The sequence below is a fragment of the Molossus molossus genome, unplaced genomic scaffold (assembly GCF_014108415.1).
Source record: "Molossus molossus isolate mMolMol1 unplaced genomic scaffold, mMolMol1.p scaffold_m16_p_17, whole genome shotgun sequence".
Taxonomy (NCBI): domain Eukaryota; kingdom Metazoa; phylum Chordata; class Mammalia; order Chiroptera; family Molossidae; genus Molossus; species Molossus molossus.
The window spans coordinates 42,494,597-42,519,095 of record NW_023425352.1 but is presented as its reverse complement, the minus strand read 5'-3'; the positions used below and the strand labels follow the sequence as shown (position 1 = coordinate 42,519,095).

Sequence of the window (24,499 nt, the reverse complement as noted above, 5' to 3'; positions counted from 1 at the left end):
TTGAAAATCTTTTTTTGATGGTTTCAGAGCAAACATGTTTTCCATCTCTTTTTTTTTTCTGGTGTATTTGATTTTTCTCATATCTCTTTAAGCATCACTTTTGGGAATGCGTGTCTCGGCATTAATGGGAATCACAAAGCAATTTCAAGTCATCATTATAATCAACATTTGTTTGAGCGTTTGCATATTCTGAGGTTCAGTACCGGTAGGTAAACCAGCCCTCCAAGAGTTTGCTGCAAAATTCAATTTATCTAAATGAGGTAGAGAACCTGGCCCTCTCAAAGTGCGGCGCACTCTGGCATCCGCTAGAGTATATTTTCTCTTGTGAGCCCAGAATATCATGTTTCGTTAATTCTCCCAGAGACCACATAGACTGTAGCAATTGGTTCACAGGTTAACATCTTCAGTAGGTTTGATACCAAAATACAATGTGATTGACTTTTTCTTGTCTTTGAAATTCTCCAGTCAAGTGATTAATATATTTATATCTATAACTCCAGGCTTCAATTCACCTTAGAATCATGAAATATTTTTAGGCTGAAAATACTTTAGAAAGAACTTTGCTTTGGTAGACGGGGCATCAATAAGGCAATTCTGAAGACCAAAAGATATACATAATAAACCACCAGTTGCCTTCCTGAATATATATGAGCAGAGAGACTTCCAAGGATATTTGAACAACAGATCAGCTGGCTTCCATTAGCACATGGTACTGAAGGAACTTTCAAGAACTTCACAGAACCAAGAAACTGCCTAGCACAGCGGCATTTGTGAATCTCTGCTTCCCTTCTGACTTACCATTTTCTGTATAATGTATTAAATAAGCCCTGATGTGAAAAAAGATTATCAGAAGCACTTTATTGTCTAAAAGGGAACTCGGACAGTTTTTCTGTCAGTTTTCCTGAGCTGCCGGAATTTTAAACATCAGTTACTGTCCCTCCTCTCCTCCCACCTACCTATCCCACGTTTCCATTTAACACTGGACTTTATGTCCTCGCTAAAAAGTAAATAGTAGCAAAAAAAGTAGTGTTCGTGAATATTTATGGTGAACTAAATGCTGTATTGTTTTACTTCTTTTCTTACTAGTAACAAGCAGTTCCCAACAGTTTTTTTTTTCTTTATTGATTTGAGAGAAATATTGATGAGAGAGAACATTGGCCACCTCCTGCCTGCCCCACACTGGAGATTGAGCCCACAACCTGGGCATGTGTCCTGACTGGGAATCCATCCGGCGACCTCTTGGTGCATGGGTCGTAGCTCAGCCACTGAGCCACACCAGCCGGACTCCTAGCATTTTAAGTAAAGGAGACCATGAACTTGAGTTACTGCTAGAGTGCTAGTGTCTCATTGGCTTTGATTTTGCTTTTGATGTTGCTATTTTCCCACATGGATTTTGCGGAACACAAGTAGCTGTATTTTTTAAAAACCAAATAGAGCTGTTATTATTCTGACTTCGTGGTATTCTCTCTGTTCCCAGTAAGTACCATTTTTAATACAAACAGTGGTCGAGCCCTGGCAGGGTGGCTTGGTTGATTGGAGTGTCTTTCCCTACACCAAAAGGCTTGTGGGTTCGATCCCCAGTTGGGGCATGTATGGGAGGCATCAGATTAATGTTGCTCTCACGTTGATGTTTCTCTCTCTCTTTGTGTGTCTCCCTCTCTGCCCCCCCTTCCTTCCTTCTTTCCTTCTCTCTCTCCCTTCCTCTCTTTCTAGAATCAGTAAAAACTAATCCTCAAATGAGGATTTAAAAACAAAAGAACAACCCTGGCCGGTTTGGCTCAGCGGTTAGAGCATCAGCCTGCGATCCAGAGAGTCCCGGGTTTGGTTCCCACTAGGGGCATGTAACTTGGTTGCAGTTTGTCCCTGTCCCCGGTTGGGGTCATGTGGGTGGCAACCACTCAATGTGTCTCTCTTACATCAATGTTTCTCTCTTTCTCTTTCTCCCTCTCTCTCTCCTACTCTAACTGAAGATAAACTCAAAAATGTCCTCAGGTGAGAATTAAAAAAAAGGAAAATGGTTGAAACCCCATAAAAGATGAACAGATCACTTCTGAAATTAAACAGGGCTGTTTTAACCATCACATTTTTAAAAAATCTTTTTAACCATTGTCATGAATATAAAAATAAAATTTTCTTTATTGACTACATTCTGTTTTACCTAAAAGATGTTTGTTCTTGTCCTCTGATTCCATCAATTAGTCGATGGATTACAAACCAGATACTCGACACTGGTTATACAGCGATTAAACATACAATATTTGCCTCAACAAGCTCATAGAGGTTTGAGGAAGACAGACAAGAAAACAGTTGAAATGCAGGATTATAATGCTCTTTATAGAGCAGCTGCACACATAATGTAACAATGGGGCCCTTTGTGAGATGGGGAAGAAGGAAGCTTGAGACAGTTGGGAACGACTGTCCCAGGTAGATGGTAGTCCGCAGCCGCATGAACGTAGGCAGGGCACATGAGAGAATGGGGCGTGGGCCAGAGCGTGTTTCCCAAAGTGTGCTGACCACCTGTCAGGTGTCCTCAGAGATCTGAACATCTCAAACTTAGAACAGGTGACCGGGACCCTTTAACAGAACGTTACAGTTGAAAATATCCATTTCCTCTAGAGTCGACCATGGAACGTTGTTCTATGGTGACGTCTATGTTGGGTGGTGCCTCTGGGGCCCTCACTTGAACTTTTCATTGTTCAAGTTCCGTTTTGCGTGGAACTCAAGTGAATGCATCAGTCCTCTTCACGCCCCCTCCATTCAGTTTGAGTGAGCACCCCCCAGGATTCTATAGCCATCATTAAAAGTCAAGAGTGGATCACCCTTCCTGAATCCATAATTTGTTTGACAGAATAGCAACCCCTAAATAAATAATATGCCCTCTGGCTGATGTGGCTCAGTGGTTGAGTGTTGACCCATGCACCAAGAGGTTGCCAGTTCGATTCCCATTCAGGGCACATGCCCAGGTTGTGGGCCAAATCCCCAGTGGGGGGCGTGCAGGAGGTGGCCAGTCGATGTTCCCTATCATCGGTGTTTCTGTCTCTCTCTCCCTCTCCCTTCCTCTCTCTCTAAAAAAAAAAAAAAAAAGAAAGAAAAAAAATTATTTAAATAAAATAATGTGCTGCATCTAGACCAGCGATTTTCAACTGGTGCGCAGCAAGAATTTTAAAGAATGCAATACCTGACTATTTTGTCAGAGACACTGACCTCTTTTCCCTCAGATTGTCAAATAAAAACATGACTACAGCCAACATAACAATAGCCTTCCTGTGTGAATCAAAATCATACCTATTTTTTTGTCAGCTCGGCAAAAAATATTTTTTTGGTGTGCCGTAGAATTTTAGTAATTACTTTATTTGTGCCATGAGATGAAAAGGGTTGAAAATCATGGACCTGGAGGGCCCTGAACCCTTTCTGATGCTGCTTTTGGTTCGGTACTTTTCTCTGAAAAATAGGACAGGCTAATGTTCTCCTTGCACAGATGTTAACTTCTGTGCTCGTACTGGATGAAGGAAAGTAATCTGGAAACGTACACCAGCTTACTTTCTCTTAATTATTATTTGTGAAAAAAATACTTCACAGAACCAAAGACTTTTAAACCAGGGCATAGTCTTAGTAATTTTTCCCTATTAGTATAACCGTGCAGTCTAAATATTCTGTGGTACCACCAGTTTCAAATATTTAGTCTCATTAAACCCATACGCCATCTAAATGACCTAGAAATTCTCATGATATAGCATTTATATTACATTTCACAGGCCATCTTTCTTACTCAGAAACAACATACAGAAAATATTTGTCTGTTTTGAGTATTAATATTTAACGGAGAAAATGTTATATATCAATATTCAATTTATAAGTAACTTTTTTTTTTTTTGCTAAAGCTAATACCACTGGTAATGTATTAAAATTGCATAATTTTGGCCCTGGTCAGTTTGGCTCAGCAGTTAGCGCATCAGACTGCAGACCAGGGAGACCCAGGTTCGGTTCCTGCTAAGGGCACGTACCTCAGTTGCAGTTTGTCCCCGGGTCATGTGGGTGGCAACCAATCAATGTGTCTCTCTCACATCAATGTTTCTCTCTCTCTCTCGCCCTCCCTTTCTCCCTCCTGCTCTATCTGAACATAAATGCAAAAATGCCCTAGGGTGAGAATAAATAAATAAATTAATTAATAAAATAAAATAAAATTGCATAATTTTTTGGGGGGGGAAGCCTTATATTTAAGATGAACACTGAAGTATGTAGGAGAAATAGTATACTGTTCTGTGGCTGGCTTTAGAACACTGTGCGAAGGGAATAAAAGGACATAGGCATGCGTGAAGCAGTGCAGGAGAACTTTGCTAATTGCCGAGTCGGTGATGGGTACAGAGTGCAGTGCATTCCCTCCCCTTCTGAGTGTTTGAAATTTTTCATTAAGCCTGTTGATGGCAGGGTTGTCATCGTGCCAGTGTACAAACATATTCTCAAGGATTTTTCAACCTAGACATTCTAGGCTTCCTCTCCCGGAATTTATGGATTGCTTCTCAAACATGCCTCTGCGTCTGCCATCCCTCCTGTGAAGTGACTGTGCTTTGACTCTTTTGCAGAGTGGCCTGACCCCCCTCCATTTGGCTGCTCAAGAAGACAGAGTGAATGTGGCGGAAGTCCTCGTAAACCAAGGGGCACAAGTGGACGCCCAGACAAAGGTAAAAAGGAGGTGCCCGTACAAAGTGTCATTTAGTGGCCCCTGTGTGGAAGCGAGGACAATTTTGTGGGGAAAGAGCGAATCCTCTATCATATCTTTTGTACATAGTACTTCAAATGCATATCTGCACAAGGGACACTAAAGTCTCTGATTCTGGTGACACTAAAGTCTCTAATTCTAGTGTCCCAGATGCTTTTATCTCACTGGCCCGGGTATCTCCTCCCAGCTGCATATCGGCATCTTTCTGTGTTAACGCCACTGGTCCGTGGTACAGCAGTTCCCCCGTCAAGGGCAGAGTGGAAAAGCTTGTACCTTTCTCAGTTTTTGTGACTGATGTAAAAAAAAAATTTTTAAAAATGCAGTCATTTCTGATCTCTAACTTTGTGTAGGCATAATCTATGAAAAAGGATAAATGAGATTTTGATCAACTGTTACTACTTGCTAAATTTATTATGGTGTGTGTGGTTGTGGCTCCCCCGCCCCGTGCCACCCACCCCCCGCCAAAATAGCTCTTTTCAAAAAGAAAAATATATATTGATTAATCTCACATAATGCCACAATTTTAAGCTCAGATAAGAAAAATGGATGTTCTGTGTCATCATCAAAGATATGACTTGATGCCTGGCTAGTGTGGCTCAGTGGATTGAGCATCGTGCCATGGACTGGGAGGTTCCAGATCAATCCCTGGTCAGGGCACGTGCCCAGGGTTTGAGGCTTGATCCTCAATAGGGGGCGTGCAGGAGGCAGCCAATTGATGTTTCTCTCTCACATCGATGTTTCTATCTCTTCCTCTTTCTCTAAAAAATCAATAAAAACATTAAAATATATATATATATGACTTCATATTAATGTCATTTTCCTGAACATTTTCTTTCATTGCTTAATTTTGTTACCTCTTCATGTCAAACTTGTTTTAGCTACTCTAAAATATAACTCTTCTTTCTGTGTGTCACATTTTTGGCATAAAAATGCTTATTAAATATTACGTTGTGAATACAGGGATTTTTGTGTGTAATATAGATTCTGAGGTGTATGGACAGACAAAAAAGATTGCTAATATAGAAGTATCGCCGGGAATTAGCCAGGTTCAAAGGTGTGCAGACTTCAAATGCAGGCTGGATTTATGGGACTGGCACAGACGGAGCAGACCCGAGGACACACCCTCTGACGTTGCTCTGGCTCTCTGGCTGTGGCTACTCCACACACACTGTGTTCTGTTAGACAGAAGCTGCCCGAGGGAGGACTGACAGGCGAGATCCTTTAAGCTTTTTAAAGTCTGTGTTAAAATAGTAAAGCAGCCCGGCCAGTGTGGCTCAGTGATTGAGCCTTGACCCACGCACCAAGAGGTCACTGGTTCGATTCCTGGTCAGGGCACATGCCCAGGTGGGCCCAGTCCCCAGTGGGGGGCATGCAGGAGGCAGCTGATCGATGCTCTCTCATTGATGTTTCTATCTGTCTCTCCCTTTCCCTTTCTCTCTCTCTCAAATCAATCAAATTAAAAAACAGTAAAGCACATATAATCATTCCTGGCTGGACTAGCCCTTGGCAGAGCCCTTGGCTCTGAAACCCCCAGCGCCTCGGAGACTCCTTGGCCACATTGGGTAGCCGAGTTGCTCAGCTCTCCCTTCACTCTGTCCCTCCCAAACTTGCATTCGACAAAAGCTCCTTGTCCTTAGCCTTGAATGCCTTCCTAGGTAGCTGAGCATTTTACAGAGAAACCAATAAAGGCTGTGGCAGTGGCTGGCTGATTTCTTGTTACTTTACATTTTGAAAGTAAAAGAATTTTTAACTTGGAAAAAAAGACTGGATCTAGTTTGTTATTTGTTACTTTTGTTATTTTGCTCGAATCATCTCATTTTTTAAAAGCTCCAGAAATTTGCCATCTCATGATAAATGTATTCACCCTGGGTTTGTTTACACACATGTACACACACAGACTTAAACGCTGTGTTGGGTTACCTCTCCCTTTTTCGATGAAAGCTTCTGGAGGGCATGGACAGGGTTAAGATTCTCAATATTTTTTTGCCTCAACATAATCAAGGCAGACAGGGGGTATGGCTGGGAGGGGAGGAAGGGGTTCTGTGCACCTTCACTCCCAATTCTCACACATGACCCCTCAAGTTAAGAGCCTTAGTTTTCTACTATGGTTTCCTCCTAACCCAGCCCAACTCAGGGCACTGTCCGTAATCATTTTTCACTTACTATAATGTTTTTGAAGTATATGTCTTTCCTGACCTTTACAAGTGATGTACCTCATAAAGCATTTCCTTGTCTCTTAATTGTGTGGTGGTGTCTGTTACAATGTGTCCCTCTAGAAGAGTATCAGGAATACCCTTATTTTTAAGAAATCATTGTCTCCCTGGCTCAGTTGAGTTCAGTTCCCAGTCAGGGCATCTGCCCGGGTTGCAGGCTCAATCCCGATAGGGGATGAGCAAGAGACAGCCAACAGATGTTTCCCTCTCCCTCACCCTCTCGCTTCTTCTCTCTCTCAAAACAAAAAAAATGAAATAGCCCTGGCCGGTTTGGCTCAGCGGTTAGAGCATCAGCCTGCAGTCCAGAGAGCCCGGGTCCAGTTCCCGCTAAGGGCACGTACCTCGGTTACAGTTTGTCCTGGGCCCTGGTTGGGTCGTGCAGGTGACAGCCACTCAATGTGTCCCTTTCACGTCATTGTTTTTTTCTCTCTCTCCCTCCCACTCTATCTGAACAAAAAATGGAAAAAAAATGTCCTCAGGTGAGGATAAATAAATAAATAAATATTGTCTAAAATACACACGTTATATAATGCGTTTTTAAATAGATAGAATTTATAAGCCCTCAAGCATCTGTTGATATTCATTTGAGAAACAATCCATTGCTTTGCGTACATCAGTGATTTTTTAAACTGTGGTACTGTAGTGAGCTGGGCAGGACTCTTTAACTAGAGCATGTGTACCTAGATCACATTCAAAATCCACAGACCTGAACTCACAGCAGCCTCTTCAGCCTTAGTATTTCTGTTTCCTTCGGTCTCTGTTATGCATCCCGATGCTCACCTACTGCCTTGCATGGCCATTTAGCCACTTCATTGTTTAACCTTGATTTTACACTTTTAGAGAATAGTTTTCAATACATTCTCATCCAAGTCTTTCCACAGAACACTCTTCTCATCCCTCCACAAGAAGCCACAGAATCAGTCTGTCCAGGCCCTCAGTCCTTCCTCTTTCCACCCTGTCTTGAAAAGTTGTTACAATAATAACATTAGCTAATGCAAGAGAGAGCACTTTGGGAAGTGATGTGGATAACTAGTGGTATGTGAGATGGTGTTATTGTTTATACCTAAGACTAGCTCTGAGAATTATCCAGGGTGTTTTTTGTTTTTGTTTTGTTTTTATAAGGAGAAACTATTTTTGTCTGCTCAAAAGAAAAGTTAAATAACAACGTTGCCTCTGTTTAGGATAACTGCTACTAAAAGTGTACTTAGGATGTTTCTTTTAAAAAAATATGTAATTACAGATGGGATACACCCCACTACACGTGGGTTGCCACTATGGAAACATCAAGATCGTTAATTTCCTGCTCCAGCATTCTGCAAAAGTTAATGCCAAAACAAAGGTAAACTCCTTTCTGCTTTGTGTCCACCCAAATCATTGCCTGCGTCGGAGGAAATGTGAGTTATCTCTTCCGTCTTTCTTCTACAGAATGGGTACACGCCATTACATCAAGCAGCCCAGCAAGGACATACACACATAATCAACGTCTTGCTTCAGAACAATGCCTCCCCCAATGAACTCACTGTGGTAAGAGCCAAGGGTCAGCCAGTAAGATAGAGGAGATGGGCCTGGGCACTAGTATCTTCTTAACATTCTTCACTGTGCACCCATGTTGTTTTGCACGTGCATGAGCCAGCATTCAGCAGAGTGAAGGGAAGAGGACAATAATTGCATTGTTGTGAGCTGTCCAGAGGAGAGAGCTGCAGTTAGTGTTTCCCACTTAAAAACAACTGATTGGCCCTGGCCGGTTTGGCTCAGCGGTTAGAGCATCGGCCTGCAGTCCAGAGAGACCCGAGTTTGGTCCCGCTAAGGGCATGTACCTCGGTTGCAGTTTGTCCCCGGCTCTGGTTGGGTCGTGCGGGTGGCAGTCAGTCATTGTGTCCCTTTCGCGTCTATGTTTCTCTCTCTCTCTCCCTTCCACTCTCTCTGAACAAAAAATGGATAAAATGCCCTTGGGTGAGGACAAAAGAAAAAAAACAACAAAAACGACTGGTTGCCTTGCCGCCTAGGAGGAAGTGTGTTTTCTTGATTCCTTAGGACGTTGAGAACTTCTTGGATAGTGTCTGTGGCAGCTCAGTCTCTGCTGTATGAGTAGGAACAGGTTAGGTGGGTTTTGGGCCAGGTATGTCTCTGATGAAACAGAGTTTTGCATGTGACGATGGGATAGGACTGGGGAGACTCTCGCCTTAGGATTTGTAGGGGTGAGACATGTGGAGGCATCCAGGCACCGAGACTGGCGGAATGCTGGCTCATTCTTCGTCCACCTTTCCCTCCTGGCAGAATGGGAACACTGCCCTCGCCATTGCCCGGAGGCTTGGCTACATCTCAGTGGTGGACACCCTGAAGGTCGTGACGGAAGAGACCATTACCACCACGGTGAGTACTGGCTTCCAGACCTGGCAACCCTGAGGGCCAGTCCTTAGGCAGCAGATGTTTCCTGGGTTTCTTAGAGACACAACATCTTTCCTCTGTTCGCAGACTACAGGCCGTGTTTCCAGATGTTGTCACCTCGTTGTTGGCAATACCCTCATCTCTGATACGAAGACAGCTTTAAAACACTAACAATGCATCCCCCTTTCAGGGTTGCTTTAGTAGCTATAGAGTGTGTAGTTCCATAGAAAGCTAAATGTATTTATATATTTGTTTGAATATTTTTACCGGTTTTAAGGAAATGAAGGCAGAAATGTTTTAACACCCTCCTTTGGCAATGTAAGAAAATTGAAAATTCTAAGTTGGTTCTTTGAAATATTTTAACTCACAAATGATAAGGGACCCCCTGTTGTCATTGTTATAAAAAAACTGGATTGTTATAAAATAAAACATTAGAGGTAGGATCATCGATTTTCACCACCACTTTCACTTGCCCTCTGTTCACCTGTCGGAGTTTTCCTAGGGAACACGAACTGCCTTATTAAATGTGAAGTGAATATTTACCAGGAGTCCACATTGCGTCAGATACGTCTTTGCACGCTGCAGCCTCTAGGATAGGTCATTCTTTTAACCCCTTCTGGTTAAACTGCAACAGGATTTGGTAACTTTGGAATCAAGAGCAGATAGTGTACCATATCTGAGGCTTCTTTGAGTTATTCCTGACCACATGACTCAACACACACCTGCATTGACTCTGTACGTGGTAAACGTAAGACTCTGGAGCACTTGGAATGATCTGTGCCTCCTCTTCTCATCTACTCCCTTCCAACATGACAGACGGCACAGGTAGCATCTGCAAGCTTGTACACACAGCTTCATGGAGAATACAGGAGTCGAGGAGCTCTTTAGATACCCTGCAGATTGAGTTATTTGACTATGCTTTAGAATCTAAGTAATAAGCCTGTTGATTACAAGAGAGAAGTTTGATAATGCGTAAAAGAGAAAACAATAACTTTAATGGACTGACATGATGCTTATCCACCAGGGCACCTTTCTTTCTTTTTTTAGATTGAATTTATTGGGGTGATATTTTTAATTTATGCATCATTGGTATATTGTGTGTGTGTTCACCACCCCAAGTCAAGCCTCCTTCCATCACCATTTATCCCCCCATACCCCTCCTTCCAGGCACATTTCTAACTTCAAAATATAGTTTGTGTAGGAGATGAATTCCCACCTGTTGCTTTCACATACCTCTTGAGTATTTCATTACCTTAAAAGCTGTTATAAAGAATGTGAACAAATTCTCAAGAAAAGAATGTGAACAAATAACATTTATTAATCTTAAGTTTACAGATATCTCATGTAGCTCTTTCCAGGGTAGGGAATGAGAGGGAGGAGGACGAGGTAGTCAGCAGTGGCCACGTGTCCCCATGCTATAAAAGATTGGAAGTCACGGCAGCAAATATCTTAAGACTTAAGTATTTCAATGTTAGAGAATTGAAGCTCATAGAATAGTTCAAAACACAAATCTTACTTGATTGGATATAAATGACTTTGTCACCCGTTCAGAAAGTTCCAAATGTTCCCTTGATACCAAAAGAGCTTTAGGAGAAAATAAAGTTACAGACTGAGAAAGTCAAGTTATAGCCTCCGGAAACCTTCTGAAGGAGAAGGTTTCAAGGCTCAGATTCCTCGCACACGACAGAGCTAACAGGAACCATCAGTTGCCTAATGAAAGAGATGAGGCCTCCACCAAGTGGAGTACTCACACCGATTACAAAAGAGTCCCTAAGACAGCCCAGCACTGTGGTATGTGAGACTGTTTCAAGCTGAGACACCACCCTGTCTGCCCTGCTGTCGCAGTTGCAGGTCATTCAGTTTGCAGGAGGCTTGGCGACATTCAGGGTGGAGTCTGGGATCTTAAACTCACTAGACACGGAGCTGTCTCCACCAGAGGCAGACCTTTGCACTCCCGTTGTTGGGGCCCCATTGTCTCCAGAAGCCGACTTTAGTTTTTAAAAGCACCTTTAAAAAATAACTGTCTTTCATAGGAGCACCATGTATGATGTGCATGGTGCTCCTATGAAAAGATGCAACAAAGGAAACTATCTAGAAGCTGATGTTCAAGAAATAGGAGTGAAGCTGTTTAAATTGCGTTGTTTAAAAGACTCGATCCCCTGAGTAGCCGTGAGCAGTGTACATCTGTCACTCAGATATGTTCCTAATTCCATTGTCTGGTAAAGGGAACAGCGCTTCTTGAAGAAATGGCTGAATCCAGCTAGAACCAGGGTAGGAAATATACAAGATGAGCTGAGAACATCTGGTAGTGCTAAAATGAATGAATGAATGAATGAATGAATGAATGAATGAGGAGGTGCCCTCCAAATAAGTAAGCACACACACAAAAATAATGGGATATGTCCAAGGGACACAGGCATCCATGGAAAGAGTCCCCAGTGCTGAAAACTGGCACAATTTGAGCAAAAATAAATGAATAGTATTGGGGTATACTGCAAAGTATAAAATAAATGGCCCTGAATCCATACCGATAAATTAATGACTGAATAAGTAGGGAAGAAGAGACAAATACCTCAGGCAGAAGAATTCCAAATAATTTTTCAAACGACTTCACGCTAAGGGGGTGGAATACAATTCCCCACTGCTGAGGTCTGGGTTGAACATGGTGACTTCTTCCCGAAGGAAAACAGGATGGCAGGGAGCTGGGAGGGGACAGAGTAGCTGGACAGTGGCGAGCCCAGGCAAACGCTGTGTCAGCCAGGTGGCAAAGGTTACCGTCAACACCGGTCAGTCATGTTGATGGCATGTGATAAAATTGGCACTTTATCTCTGTGGTCTTCCTCTCAAAACCACATCACCTCAGTCTAATCGTGAGAAGAACAGGAGACACATTCCAGTTGAGAGACATTCTGTAAAACACCTGACCTGCTCACCTTAAAACTGCCAAGGTCATCACTAATAAGGAAAGTCTGGGAAACCCTCGCAGCCAGGAGGAGAAATGACAACTAAAGATAATATGCTGTCCTAGATGGGATCCTAGCACAGAAAAAATGGACATTAGGTAGAAACTAAAAAAATTCGAATATAGACTTTAATTAGTAATATATTCATATTGGTTCATTGATCGTAATAAATGTACCATACTAATGTAAGATGTTATTAATAGGGGAAACTTAATGAACTATCTATACTATCTTTACAATATTTCTTTAAATCTAAAATTATTCTAAAATAAAAAGGTTAGCCCAGCTGGTGTGGCTTGGTGGTTGAACAATGACCCATGCACCAAGAGGTCGCCAGTTCGATTCCCGGTCAAGGCACATGTTCAGGTCGTGGGCCAAACCCTCAGTGAGGGGCATGCAGGAGGCGGCCAGTTGATGTTCTTTTTCATTGATGTTTCTGTCTCTCTTCCTCTCCTTTCCGCTCTTTAAAATCAATAAAGAAAAAAATAAATAAATAAATAAAAAATGTTATTTTAAAAAATGTTCAATTGCAGTATTTTAGCAGAGGCACCGAATAGTGCTGTACTTCACCGTAATAAGTGAGGACAACAGGGCACAGTCACATTCACCAAAAATTGTAAGAACTACTCCAAGAAATAGATTGTCCCCTTTCTTATTTTTAACAGCGTAGCTTTTTTCCAGTTGCCTTATTTACGTGTGTATCTTCCTTTGTTCCTCAGTCTTTTGTATGCTCAGAATTAAAAGGGGACTCTCTAAACTAAAACGTTAAGTTGACATTTTCTAACAAGTAACGCTGTCAGTGTCTCTGGATGGATGCAGTCGATAGGTAAACAGTTACTAGAGCAAGTGAGAAACACAGTAAGCCTTTGCGCTCCACTGGCCCGTCCTTTCAATGTCTTGTAGAGGTTAAAATGTTCTTGCAAAATGTGTTACCTCTAAAATGTTTTCTTCATACATGTAGTCATTAGATTATGTAATTTATGTGATCTTAATGTTGATTTATTTTAGGAATTCAAATGTACCTGTAGGGGGGAAGACAAAATAAATGGCTGGCTTGACAAGCAGTAAAGACATTTTTCTTGCTGTTCATTTGGCTTCTCTTAAGCCTAGACACTTAGTAGAATGAAGTGGCAGGTTCATCAAACCAGGGAAAAAGTATTGAAAAAGTATAGGCCATATCTTTCTTCTCTTTTCCTTTGAAAAGCCTCATTAGGGACTTCAGTCTTTTAAGGTGGTGTGCCTTGTCCCTCAAATGGTTTCACCTTGTGTTTGTCTCTGCCATGTACATGGCGAGGACCTTAGTGCTCCTGAAAGACACGTGTGATGTCATTTTATATGTGGGGCTTCAGAACAAGCAACTGATAACAAACCAAATAACTTAGAATGAAAGAAATAGTCTCATTAGATCGTGTACTCTCCTCACACTAAAGTCACTGCTTTTTTTGTTGTTGTTGTTGTTACTAGACTATCACAGAGAAGCACAAAATGAATGTTCCAGAAACGATGAATGAAGTTCTTGATATGTCTGATGATGAAGGTAGGAAAACCTCCTTTGAGTTCATAATTGAGTGACTATGTATTTGTTTGCTGAAGAAAGTATATTGCAAACATGTCTTTAGGAACATTAAAATGTGTTGTTGTAGTATCAAGCGTATGCATTTTCCACCCACTTACGTTGTTCACTTAAATCATGCAGTTCGTAAAGCCAACGCCCCTGAAATGCTCAGTGATGGCGAATATATCTCAGATGTTGAAGAAGGTATTTGCAAATTTTTATTGTGATGAAACTTAACTACCATCTTTATCTTCCATTTCTTATCTTTGAAACGTAACACTTCCTTGAGTTACTAACTTTTCAATTTATCTCGAGATTATTAATTTATGTGTCATTAACACAAGGCATATCTGGTATTACTGGTTGTCTTCTTTGAGTCTCTCTGAACCAGTTCTTGAACCCATTTTCCAGCTTGAAAATACAAGTTCACTAATTACATGAGTTAGTTTCTTTCTATTAAGCAGGAAATTGGTGTTTTTATTGTTTACATCTGAAAATCTTGAAAGGGAAAAGTGATTAATGCTTATAGCTAAATTATTTTTTAAATAAGCAAGAGAAGAGATCCTGATAGGTAAGGGATTGGTTTCCCATTCTAAGATTTTCCCTAAGCTTTGTACTAAAAACACCTTTTCATCTTGAGCTAATAATGAAAATTCAACCTGAAAAAATTACTTTCAAAATATGAATTTTTAATATTGATTTCATGAAATAAATAAAAACACAAATGATTGTAGCTATACTTCATGTGCTTAAAAAAAAACTATTTGTCTTCTGCCCTACTTAAAAATCAATACATTTGACCAGATCAGAGATTATATTAATTAATGACATCTTTAAAAGGCTCATTGGAAAACTAGCATTTTTACCATGAATATTATCAAGATGGCAAATCATGGAGTTTGGAGTTTTGTTGAAATGGTTAAACGTTTACTCGTAGAATTTATACTATATTTATGTTTCTTTCTTGCATCATTTGACTTCCAAAACTACATTCTATCTTATTGCTCCCTCCATTTGCCATCTCGCATGTAGTATTTTTCTCTTCGATCAGTCTTATGGTTGCTAGTCTTTCTCTGCCTTTAGGTAATCTTCCCTATTTTAATTATTGGTTCCTTGTTTGATTTGCACAAATTTCATTGGAAATCTAAGTAGTGGAAAAGTCTACCTGATCCAAAGTCACTTTAACTGTTTGATGTCCAACATAACTGCCTACTGTTAGTGTGTGGCGGGGACCACACACCCAGAGAGCTAATGCCATGGTGTTCATTAAGGACATGCAAGGACCTGTCTCATTATTTGTAAATGTTGTTTTGATAAATGTTAAAGGCTTTATTCATTTTTCTTTCTTCTTCTCTAGACCTTCAGCTGTATATTTATGTGCATTCTGTCCCCGAGTAGATATTTGTATCACCTTTGGAACTTTAAGAGTAATATGCTCTCCTGTCATATTATATTTCAATGCCTTTTTACACCACATTTTCAGAGTGATTTCTGATATGCAGAAGATAAAAGAAAAATGTTCTCACGTAAATGTGTACACGTGCAACCTATGATATCAAAAGTGTTTTTTCTAATGAAATTATTGTGAAATATAATATGACAATCACAAACCTTAAAAATTGCTAATTTTTAACAAAATAGCCACATTGATGAGAAGCCAAGTTTGAATGGACTATTTAATATCCTTATGCATGTGGATAACCAAATAATTTCCAAAAAAAGGAGAAATTCTGACTCTTAATTTGAAGATACTTGATCTAGCTGTTTAACTAGAAATGACAATCATTTCCTTTAGATTATCTCAGGTTGGTCATTTGAAATTAATAAGAAAATTTTAGTTCTCATTTTATCCATCTTTCTTTAAACACATTGGCCCTTGCTCTGTGGGTATGTCTGTGGACTGTCGGACTCCAATGGCTTTTGACTTCATACTATTGTAGAATTTGATATTGAAAGGGATCCCTTGGAGGTCACTCAGTCCGAACAACAACCGTCTAGTGCTGGAATGTCCTCCATAGAACCCTTTGCCTGGGAATTCCTTTTCCCAAATACCTCAAATGATAGGAATTCCCTGGTTCCCAAACTGCCTATTCCATTGTAAACAACTCTGACTTTAAAAATTCTTCATTTGTTGAGTGTTCTAAATCAATTCAGGCTCTGATATATTTGGCTTTCTTTAGAACAAAATCTGCCTCTCCCATGTGATCATCATTTCAATATTTAAAAACACTTTCCCTATTTTGTCTTAGTCTTTTTTCTCTAGGCGTATGATCACCGATTCCTCCCACTGTTCCCTCACCATCCTACTCAGTCTCCTGGGCACGTTTCGGGGTACCTTAGGGAGCTCCATCTCCAACGGAGGCGGCCAGAGCTAACCACGATATGCTAGATGTGGTGAAATCCAACAGACTGTAGAAGAGTTATTGCTTTGTCCATGGATGGTATTAAAAATTGATTATTGAAGCTTAAGATATTTTGAGGTTGTACTATACATTTAATATGAGTCATATTAATATTACTGTCAACTATCACCCCTAAATTTTGCTTAGACAAGCTCCAGTAAGCCACATTTTCCCTATCATGCAATACACCGTTCTTGGCTGCAGAAACTAGCATTTCTATAACACTCCAAAACAAATCATTTTGAAATGTTAATTCTGAAAGGCCCGCACAACCTTAATGATAATTTTTACTTCTGACTCATTTGCCTGCTAGTTTGGCCAGAACTTGGCCACTTTCATTGAATTTGGGGCTGCCTGTTTCAGTAAGCCCTGGGAACTGTGGCAAATGTTTATTTCCATGGAACCACATGTTGTGAAACTCTCTCTCTACAAGATCTAGTAAGAGATCGTTACACTGGTATCGCAGGGTGTTGAAGGTATCAGCAGCTTTTTAAAGCAAATAGAAATAATAGCAATATATGCTGTCAGTGTTTCCTCAAAAAAAGAAAAGAGGGATGCATTTGTAATATGGGAAAATATCATTGTAATTCAAAATTATAAAAGTTGAATGACTATTAGAACAGAAGTCTCTCTTCTTTTTCTCTTTCTCTTTCTCCTCTTTCTTAGGTCCACTTTGAGAAATTAGTATAAGAGAAAAAAATGTTTGGATTACTTTCTCAAAAAAATAAAAAATAAAAAGTAAGGAGAACAGTCTAGACAATGTTATCAGTCAGTGACGTAGGGAACAATGAAGTCGTTACAGGGTAGAACAAAGAATGAGGTCTCCACCAAGCAGGGCAGCAGAAGAAAGGAGATAAGGCAACCTTATCTTGGAAAGGTTTTTAAGCCCAAACATTGTACAGGGAGGGGGTAAACAGTTCCCGGAGGGCTAGACTGGCGTACAAGTATCTGAACGACTGTCCTCTTTCCCAGAAAATATGTTACACACATTAAAATTAATGTACATACAACATTAATATCTTGGTTCTAGTGCCAGTTAGATTCTTATGTTTTACAGTTTAGAAGAAAGAAAAAATGTTAGATGAGAGAGAGAGAAGCAAGTGGGAGGAAGGAAGGGGGAAAAAAGAGAGAGAGAAAAATAGGAGAGAGACAGGGAAGAGAGGGAGAAAGAAAAGTAAGATTCAGGTTTAAACTGTCTTCCAATCAGGGTCCCCTCCCAGGAGATTTTACAGTTAGCTTTAGTTCAAAACTGCTTTTAAATTATAAATTCCTATGAAATGTACTTTGTAAAATTTTTTTTGTAAAAAAATTTTAAATGGATAAAATGTCATTTTAGTTAGCATATTCGAAGAACTATAGCTGGACACAATGAGAAATGGAATTAAGCCATGAAAAGTAAAAACCCAAACGGCAGTTCTGTGAAATATGACTCTGCTGAACAGATTTGTGAGACAACTGGGTGAGCAAACTCTCGCTGGGAGGAATTATTTAATTCTTAGGCACTTAGAGAGTTGATAGGGCTGCCAGATCTCTTCAGGATCAAATGCAGATACTAAATATTAAAATAAAAAGAAGACTCTAAGTACACATCTGGTAGAAGTAATTATCAAGTAGGAGTAAGTATGAGATATGATAAGGTGATACAATTTCATCCTATATTAGAGTGGCGTGAGGGGTGAGGAGAGGCATGCTCAGCTCACCTTGGTGCCAAATTCAGTGCTGAGTAGAAGCCACAGCGAATTAACATCCACAGATTGCAAAGAATTGGAAGGGCTTGGTCAATATCATGTAGCCCATACTCTCCATTAAACTGCTGAGGAAGCAGCACCCAAATAAATGTTCAGTTCTTGACCAACCAGGTGATACCCTTATCTGGCAGAGCTAGACAGGAGACAGATCTGACCATCTGTGATTTCATTTTATTTTATTTTATTTATTTATTTTTTTTATTTGCTGATTTTTACAGAGAGGAAGGAAGAGGGAGAGAGAGAGAGAAACATCAAAAAGAGAGAACATCTATTGGCCGCCTCCTGCATGCCCCCCACTGGGCCCACAACCTGGGCATGTGCCCTGACTGGGAATTGAACCAGCAACCCCTTGGGTCATGGGTCGACGCTCAACCACTGAACCACACGGGCCAGGCACAATCTGTGATTTTATTTATTTTTTATTTTTTATTTTTTATCCTCACCCGAGGACATTTTTCCATTTTTTGTTCAGATAGAGCGGGAGGGAGAGAGAGGAAGAGAGAGAGAGAGAAACATCGATGTGAAGGGACACATCGAGTGGCTGCCACCCGCACGACCAACCAGGGCCGGGGACAAACTGCAACCGAGGTACGTGCCCTTAGCAGGAACCGAACCCAGGTCTCTCTGTACCGCAGGCCGACACTCCAACCGCTGAGCCAAACCGGCCAGGGCTGTGATTTTAGATTGTATCTTTCCCTGATACTCTTAACATGATCTGATTTCTTATGTATAGAACCCAAGAATGTACTTTTAAACTTCGTTTTTTAATTTTTATTTATTGATTTTAGAGAGAGAGATAGAAACATTGATTGTTGTTCCACTTAGTTATGCATTCATTGGTTGCTTCTTGTATGTGCCCTGACTAGAGATCGAACCCGCAACCTTACCAGGCTGACGCTCTAACCAACTGAACTACCTGGCCAGGGCTATTTTTACACTTCTTCCATTTTTTTTTTCAATTGGGTTTAGGAAAGGAAACAAATCATGCTCTTCAGAATTATCACAAGGTAGTAAGAATTATTTTTTAAAGAACTTAATGAGACTATAGGAGAAATGGTACATGTTTGTGTGCCCATCTTGGCAAAAAAATATATATATATATGTCGACCAAGATGCAAGTTCAAGTGAAATAAATATAAACATGATTTAGAATAAATTTTAAGAACCCAAAGCAAGTCATTTTAGTAAATATTTCCTAGTATTCTCAATTAGGGGAGAATGGCTAGAATTTTACTTGGCACAATCTGAACCTCAAAGGAGTGGGAGAGATTACTTCGGGGAATGTGAAGCTGGGTTTCAAGCAAGCCACCGGGAAGCTACCTTGTAGGACCTCTCCTCACCGAATGCCCGGGGCTGTCCTGCTTTCTTAATCTCCTTGTCATCCCAGTAAATAAATCAGACAATTATGTTTTTAGGTTTATAGCTCTGGAAAGAGGTCTTGGAGAGTAGCTTGTCCCCAGGGAGTTGTCATTGTTATGCAGAAATCATTCTTCACCTGAAATGTCATTGTACAAATACCTCCTAAATCATCTAGCCCTTTGCTTGCAATTTCTCTGCTTCTAACTGACCTTTCAAATAGACATAACTGCATGCTACTCTCATCGATAAAGTCAGAATGAAATACCAGAGGCAGAGACCACATCTTGGTCTCTGTTGTATCCCCAGAACCTAGTAGTGCCTGGCGCACAGCAGACCTTCCGTACATGTTTGGACAATTGCATCCGAGTGGAGGGAGACCCCAGGGAACCATAGTTTTCTAGATTGCTGGAAATAGGCAGAATGGAGAAAGTTTGCCTGCCATATTCCCTCTTCCCTCCATTAAATCCCTTCCCACCAAGACAGTTCTAGGCTATGTACTGAATTGACAAACAGCTTTATAATGACTACCCCCCAAGGCGTACTTGCATCTCAAAGAAAAATGAATTTAAAGGAATTTACGGCTAAAGAAAAAGGCCCGTGGAGTGGGACCAAGGACTGGATTCTCAGACGGCGTTCATTCTGTCTTTGGAATTGGAATTGTCTAGTGACTTTCATCCACACGATCCCCTTTCTCAGCTATGGCCTTGATGTTTCCGCTGAGATTCTCCCAGATACATTTCCTCAGCATGCCCTAAACATACCCCTCCAAAACAGTGTCTCTTGCTACCCTTCTCTGTCTCAGTAACTGGGTCCATTACCCAAGTCAAAACCTGTGGCTAGCTGTCATTTCTTTTACCCCACTCATATCCAGTCCATCAGCAAGTCCCATCAGTTCTACTTCCGGAATACATCTCACAAACCTCTCCTCTGCACCCCCATGGTCACCACCCTCATCCACCCCTGCCATTTCTCCCTGGGTACCGACTGCAGGAGGCGCTCTGCAGAGCTGTGCTTCTGCTGTCGCCGGGGGACCGGCTTTCTGCAGGCGTCTTCGGCAGCCTTGCACACGCCTCATCATGTTGTTCCATTCCCCAGCCTAGAACACTCCACAGCTTAGAGTTCTGTTTTTGAGATTCATTCATGCTGTTGCATATACTCGTAGTTTGTTTTTATTTCTATGTAATATTCCATTGTCTGCCTATGCCATAATTAAATTATCCATTCTCCTATTAATGGGAATGAGGCTTTTTCCAGTTTGGGGCTATTGCAAACAAAGCTGCTAGGCATCTTCTCGTCTCTGTTTCCTGGTACACATACGAATACATTTCTGTAGGGTATAAACCTAGGAGTGTAGATGCTGGGTTATGGATCATACAAAGAAAAAATTCATCAGCAAGGATTGTAAAGTATATTGTGAGGTGTTTTTTTGCTTGTTTTAATTTTATTTTATTTTTAGAGAGAGTGGAAGGGAGGAAAGAGAGAGAGGAACATCAATGTGAGAAAGACACATCGATTGGCTGCCTCCCGCATGACCCCAACTGGGGCCAGGGATTGAACCTGCAACTCAGGTACGTGCCCTTGGCCAGAACTTGAACCCATGACCCTTTGGTCTGTAGGCCGACACTCTAACTGCTGAGACAAACCAGCCAGAGCAGGTGTTTTGGTTTTGTTTGGTTTTTTTTTTAGCAAGAAAAAGAATATTGTAAAGAAAGTGATTAACGGTGGAGGAGGCTGGGACTGGGATGGGGATGTGGGAGGCTTCTGAGGTGCTGATGTTCATTTCCTCACCTGGCGGGTGTCTATTTTATAATGAATTGTTAAAATGTACATTTACATTTTACAAAGTCATCTGTGTGGTTGCTGTATTTCATGATAAAAGTAGCCCCCCCCCCCCAACAAATAATACAGATACATCCCCAAAAGAGAAGAAATAAAAATCTCTCAAGGCTTTACATTGCACTTAGAATAAAAGTCCCTTTCCGTGGTTGCTAAGTCCTGTATGGCCCCTGGCAACCCCTTTTCCAGTCTCCTCCAGTCCCGCTATTTGATTTCTTCTTAATGCTCATCTCAGTTTACTGGCCATAAATTTCTGGGGCCGGACAACTTTCTGCAAAGGGCCTGTGGTGAATATTTCAGTTTGTTTGTTTATTTATTTATTCTATCCTCACCCAAGGGCATTTTTTGTATTTATCTTCAGATAGAGTAGGAGGGAGAGAGGGAGGAAGAGAGAGAGAGAGAGAAACATCGATGCGAGAGAGACACATCCAGTGGTTGCCACCTGAACAACCCCCACCAGGGCCGGGGACAAACCACAATCGGGGTATGTGCCCTTAGCGGAAACCAAACCCAGGTCTCTCTGGTCCGCGGGCCGAGGCTCTAACCTCTGAGCCAAACTGGCCAGGGCATGTGGTGAATATTTTAGTCTTCAGGCCACGTGGTCGGGCCAGGCTACTCAGCACCAGCAGGCGGTGCAGCACAGCGCAGCCGGTTCTGCAGCTGGACCTCTGCCAAGGGGCGTGGCTGTGTGGCACCACCTGAGTGACAGAAAGAGGAGGGCAGGCTGGATTTGGCCCAAGACTGTAGTTTGACGACCTGCGAGTAGTTGTGTTTGTTTCCTGTCAAAGTAGACTGTTCGCTCCAGGGGAGCAAGCTGTCTTTATCACTGTCAGAGCACTGAGGACGTCCGCATACAGCCCCCTGTCAGGCCCCCATTCGCGGATGATGCTGTCGCTGGTCAGACTCCACACATTTACTTGTGTCTCTGTCCCTCCACAGGATTCCATATAAATGGCCACTCTCAGCATCATAAACAAGGTACTTACAACCATTTATTGAGCCCTTGCTATGGGCGAGGCCTTAAGCTACATCCATTTCATGCATTATGTCACTTACTACTCACAGTGACCTCTAAGTGTGGAGCATGCTTCTCCCTCTCACCCCCACCAAATCATTTTATTCCTTGCCCGTCCGCCTGGAGATTCTGACCTGCTTCGTGCGGAAACGGGTCTATCTGACCACCCCAGTCCCCCCCCCCCCCACACACACACACACTGGCATCCTTACTATGGAGAGGAAAGTGGAACATCAGCATTGAGAATGAGTGGCAGGGGGAGGCAGAGTGGTGAGCAGAGAGCCCCAACGGGAGGGGTTCGAGAACCAGGGGACAGATTGGAAGGGGTGGTCTAACCACTGGGGCCAGAATCACAGTGAGGGTGGGAACTGACAACAGGCCTGTTTGTCTTCACCTTGACACATCTTTGCGGTCAGGAATATAAAACAAACCCCAAAACGGATGTTTATTGCCCTGCACAGAAAGAGAAGGAAGAGGCCAGACCCTTGCCCACAGAGTAGACACGGTCCTGGTACCTTTGTACCTGGGGACAGGGCACGTGTTCCTGTTCTGCACGTATGGTCCTTATGCACCTAAGTAATGAGCTGAGACTGAGAAGGTCTGGATTTGGAGTCGAGGCTAGACGAATCGCTAAGAATGAATGGAAGAAAGAACCAATGGGCAGGACACTGCCACCTTGAATTTAGCTACGTAATTTTTCTGCAAGTAACAACCAACATCTTCGTGCCTGATTTCGCAGGGCTAGTTTGTGGCTTGTAATTTATTCATCGTTTAGTCTTCTTTCCAAGTGCCATAGATTTTAGATAATGAGAAGGGTGTAATAACCGTGCACTCCTTCCTAGCTGCATTCTGTTGTTAGTCTTAGGTGTTCATTGGACCAAGTCAGTGTACTGTTTAATTTTCCATAGACAGCTGAGGGGAATTTCTGTATTAAGATTAGGGAATATTGAAAAGAATATGAAAAAGTATAGTGTCCAGCAAAACATTATCTTTTTCTACCTCTTCACAGGAAAGACACTGAATTCTTTTTCTCTTCCACGATGGGTTTGTTTATTAACCCAACCAAGATCACAGGGGACATTTTTCACTGCTCCATCTGGAAAAGTTCCAACACTGACTCATGCATGCTTACTTTAGAAACTATATCTAGCCTGAATTAGGGAGCAGTGCACTATTATACAGTTTTTTTTAAAGCACATGTAGCCACAAGAACAGAACAATGTTGAAGAGTAAAGAAGTACATTGACTTTTGTTCTCTTTACAAAAAAGAAAAATCAGCCTGAGCAAAAAAAAGTCGTTCGTTCGGTGGGGGTAACAGCAGCTTGTTATTGTTTAAGAGATGTGCAAACTTGCCATTCAAGCCTGCTTCCTCGTTGGCCACCTGTGAAGCCAGGGTCTTCTGAGCACATAGAGCTAGGGAAGAGAAAGAAAGAAAGAATGCAGAGGACGGCCCTTTCACGAGAGGCACAGGAATCCCTTAAAATGACACACACTGCTTCAGCCTTCTTACACCACCTATTCCACTCGTCGCTCATCTCAACATTTTCTCAACTTACCCCACTGTTCCCACATGCTTGAGAAAGAAAGCAAGAAAAGACGATATTCCAGCATTTAGTGTATGTTATGAATGAACCCCACTACTGTCAGGAGATGCTAGAAAACAAATGGTTAAAGTGAGGCCCCAGCATCTGCTCGTTCCTGACAGAGGGGCAGGTGGAAAGTGCAGGGGACGGGAGAGAAAGCTCACTCCATTCTTGACCTTGGGCATGGGGCCATCAGCCTCTCTCTGAGCCTCCAATCATCTCAGAAGGTACTGGAGTCATGAGCACCTTCTGGGCCTCCAGCCCAACACAAGTGCCAGTTCTACACACATGAACTCATGAAGTAGACACAATTCTATCATCTGTACATCCCGGCTTCCTCATACCCATCTCTCAGCACATTCACAGGAGGGCTTGCTTAATACAAGCTCTTGATCTCAAGTGCAAATTGCAAGGTGAAATATGTGCAGATCTAGAATCTTCCCATTAACTACTGTGTGACTCCAGGAGAGAATTGGACTTTTAGAAGGCAAGTCTGAGTGGATCAGGATCCTAATACTATTGTATTCCTCTTCCTTTCTATTCCTACTTCCTTGCTTTTCTGAGAATGCTAGTATCAGGAGATCGAGAGAAAAGATATGGGAGCAAATATAGTCATTTGGATTCTCCATGCTGAAAATTTATTGTCTAAACATTAGTGGAGATAAACATCTTTTAGGATTGATGGAAAATAATTTTTCTTCAAAGCTATTTGCATGT

The 24,499-nt window shown here is 41.7% G+C and overlaps 1 protein-coding gene across 4 annotated transcripts in view; it reads left to right on the top strand.

The window, feature by feature from the left end:
* ANK3 (ankyrin 3) overlaps positions 1 to 24,499 on the top strand; it is a 611,274-nt gene that overhangs the window by 476,917 nt on the left and 109,858 nt on the right. For all 4 annotated transcript variants that reach the window (XM_036265485.1, XM_036265481.1, XM_036265484.1 and 1 more), the window contains 6 exons: positions 4,584 to 4,682; positions 8,174 to 8,272; positions 8,359 to 8,457; positions 9,211 to 9,306; positions 13,749 to 13,821; positions 13,981 to 14,043. In XM_036265485.1, the coding sequence (XP_036121378.1) occupies positions 4,584 to 4,682; positions 8,174 to 8,272; positions 8,359 to 8,457; positions 9,211 to 9,306; positions 13,749 to 13,821; positions 13,981 to 14,043 (529 nt within the window). The remainder of the gene's footprint in view (positions 1 to 4,583; positions 4,683 to 8,173; positions 8,273 to 8,358; positions 8,458 to 9,210; positions 9,307 to 13,748; positions 13,822 to 13,980; positions 14,044 to 24,499) is intronic.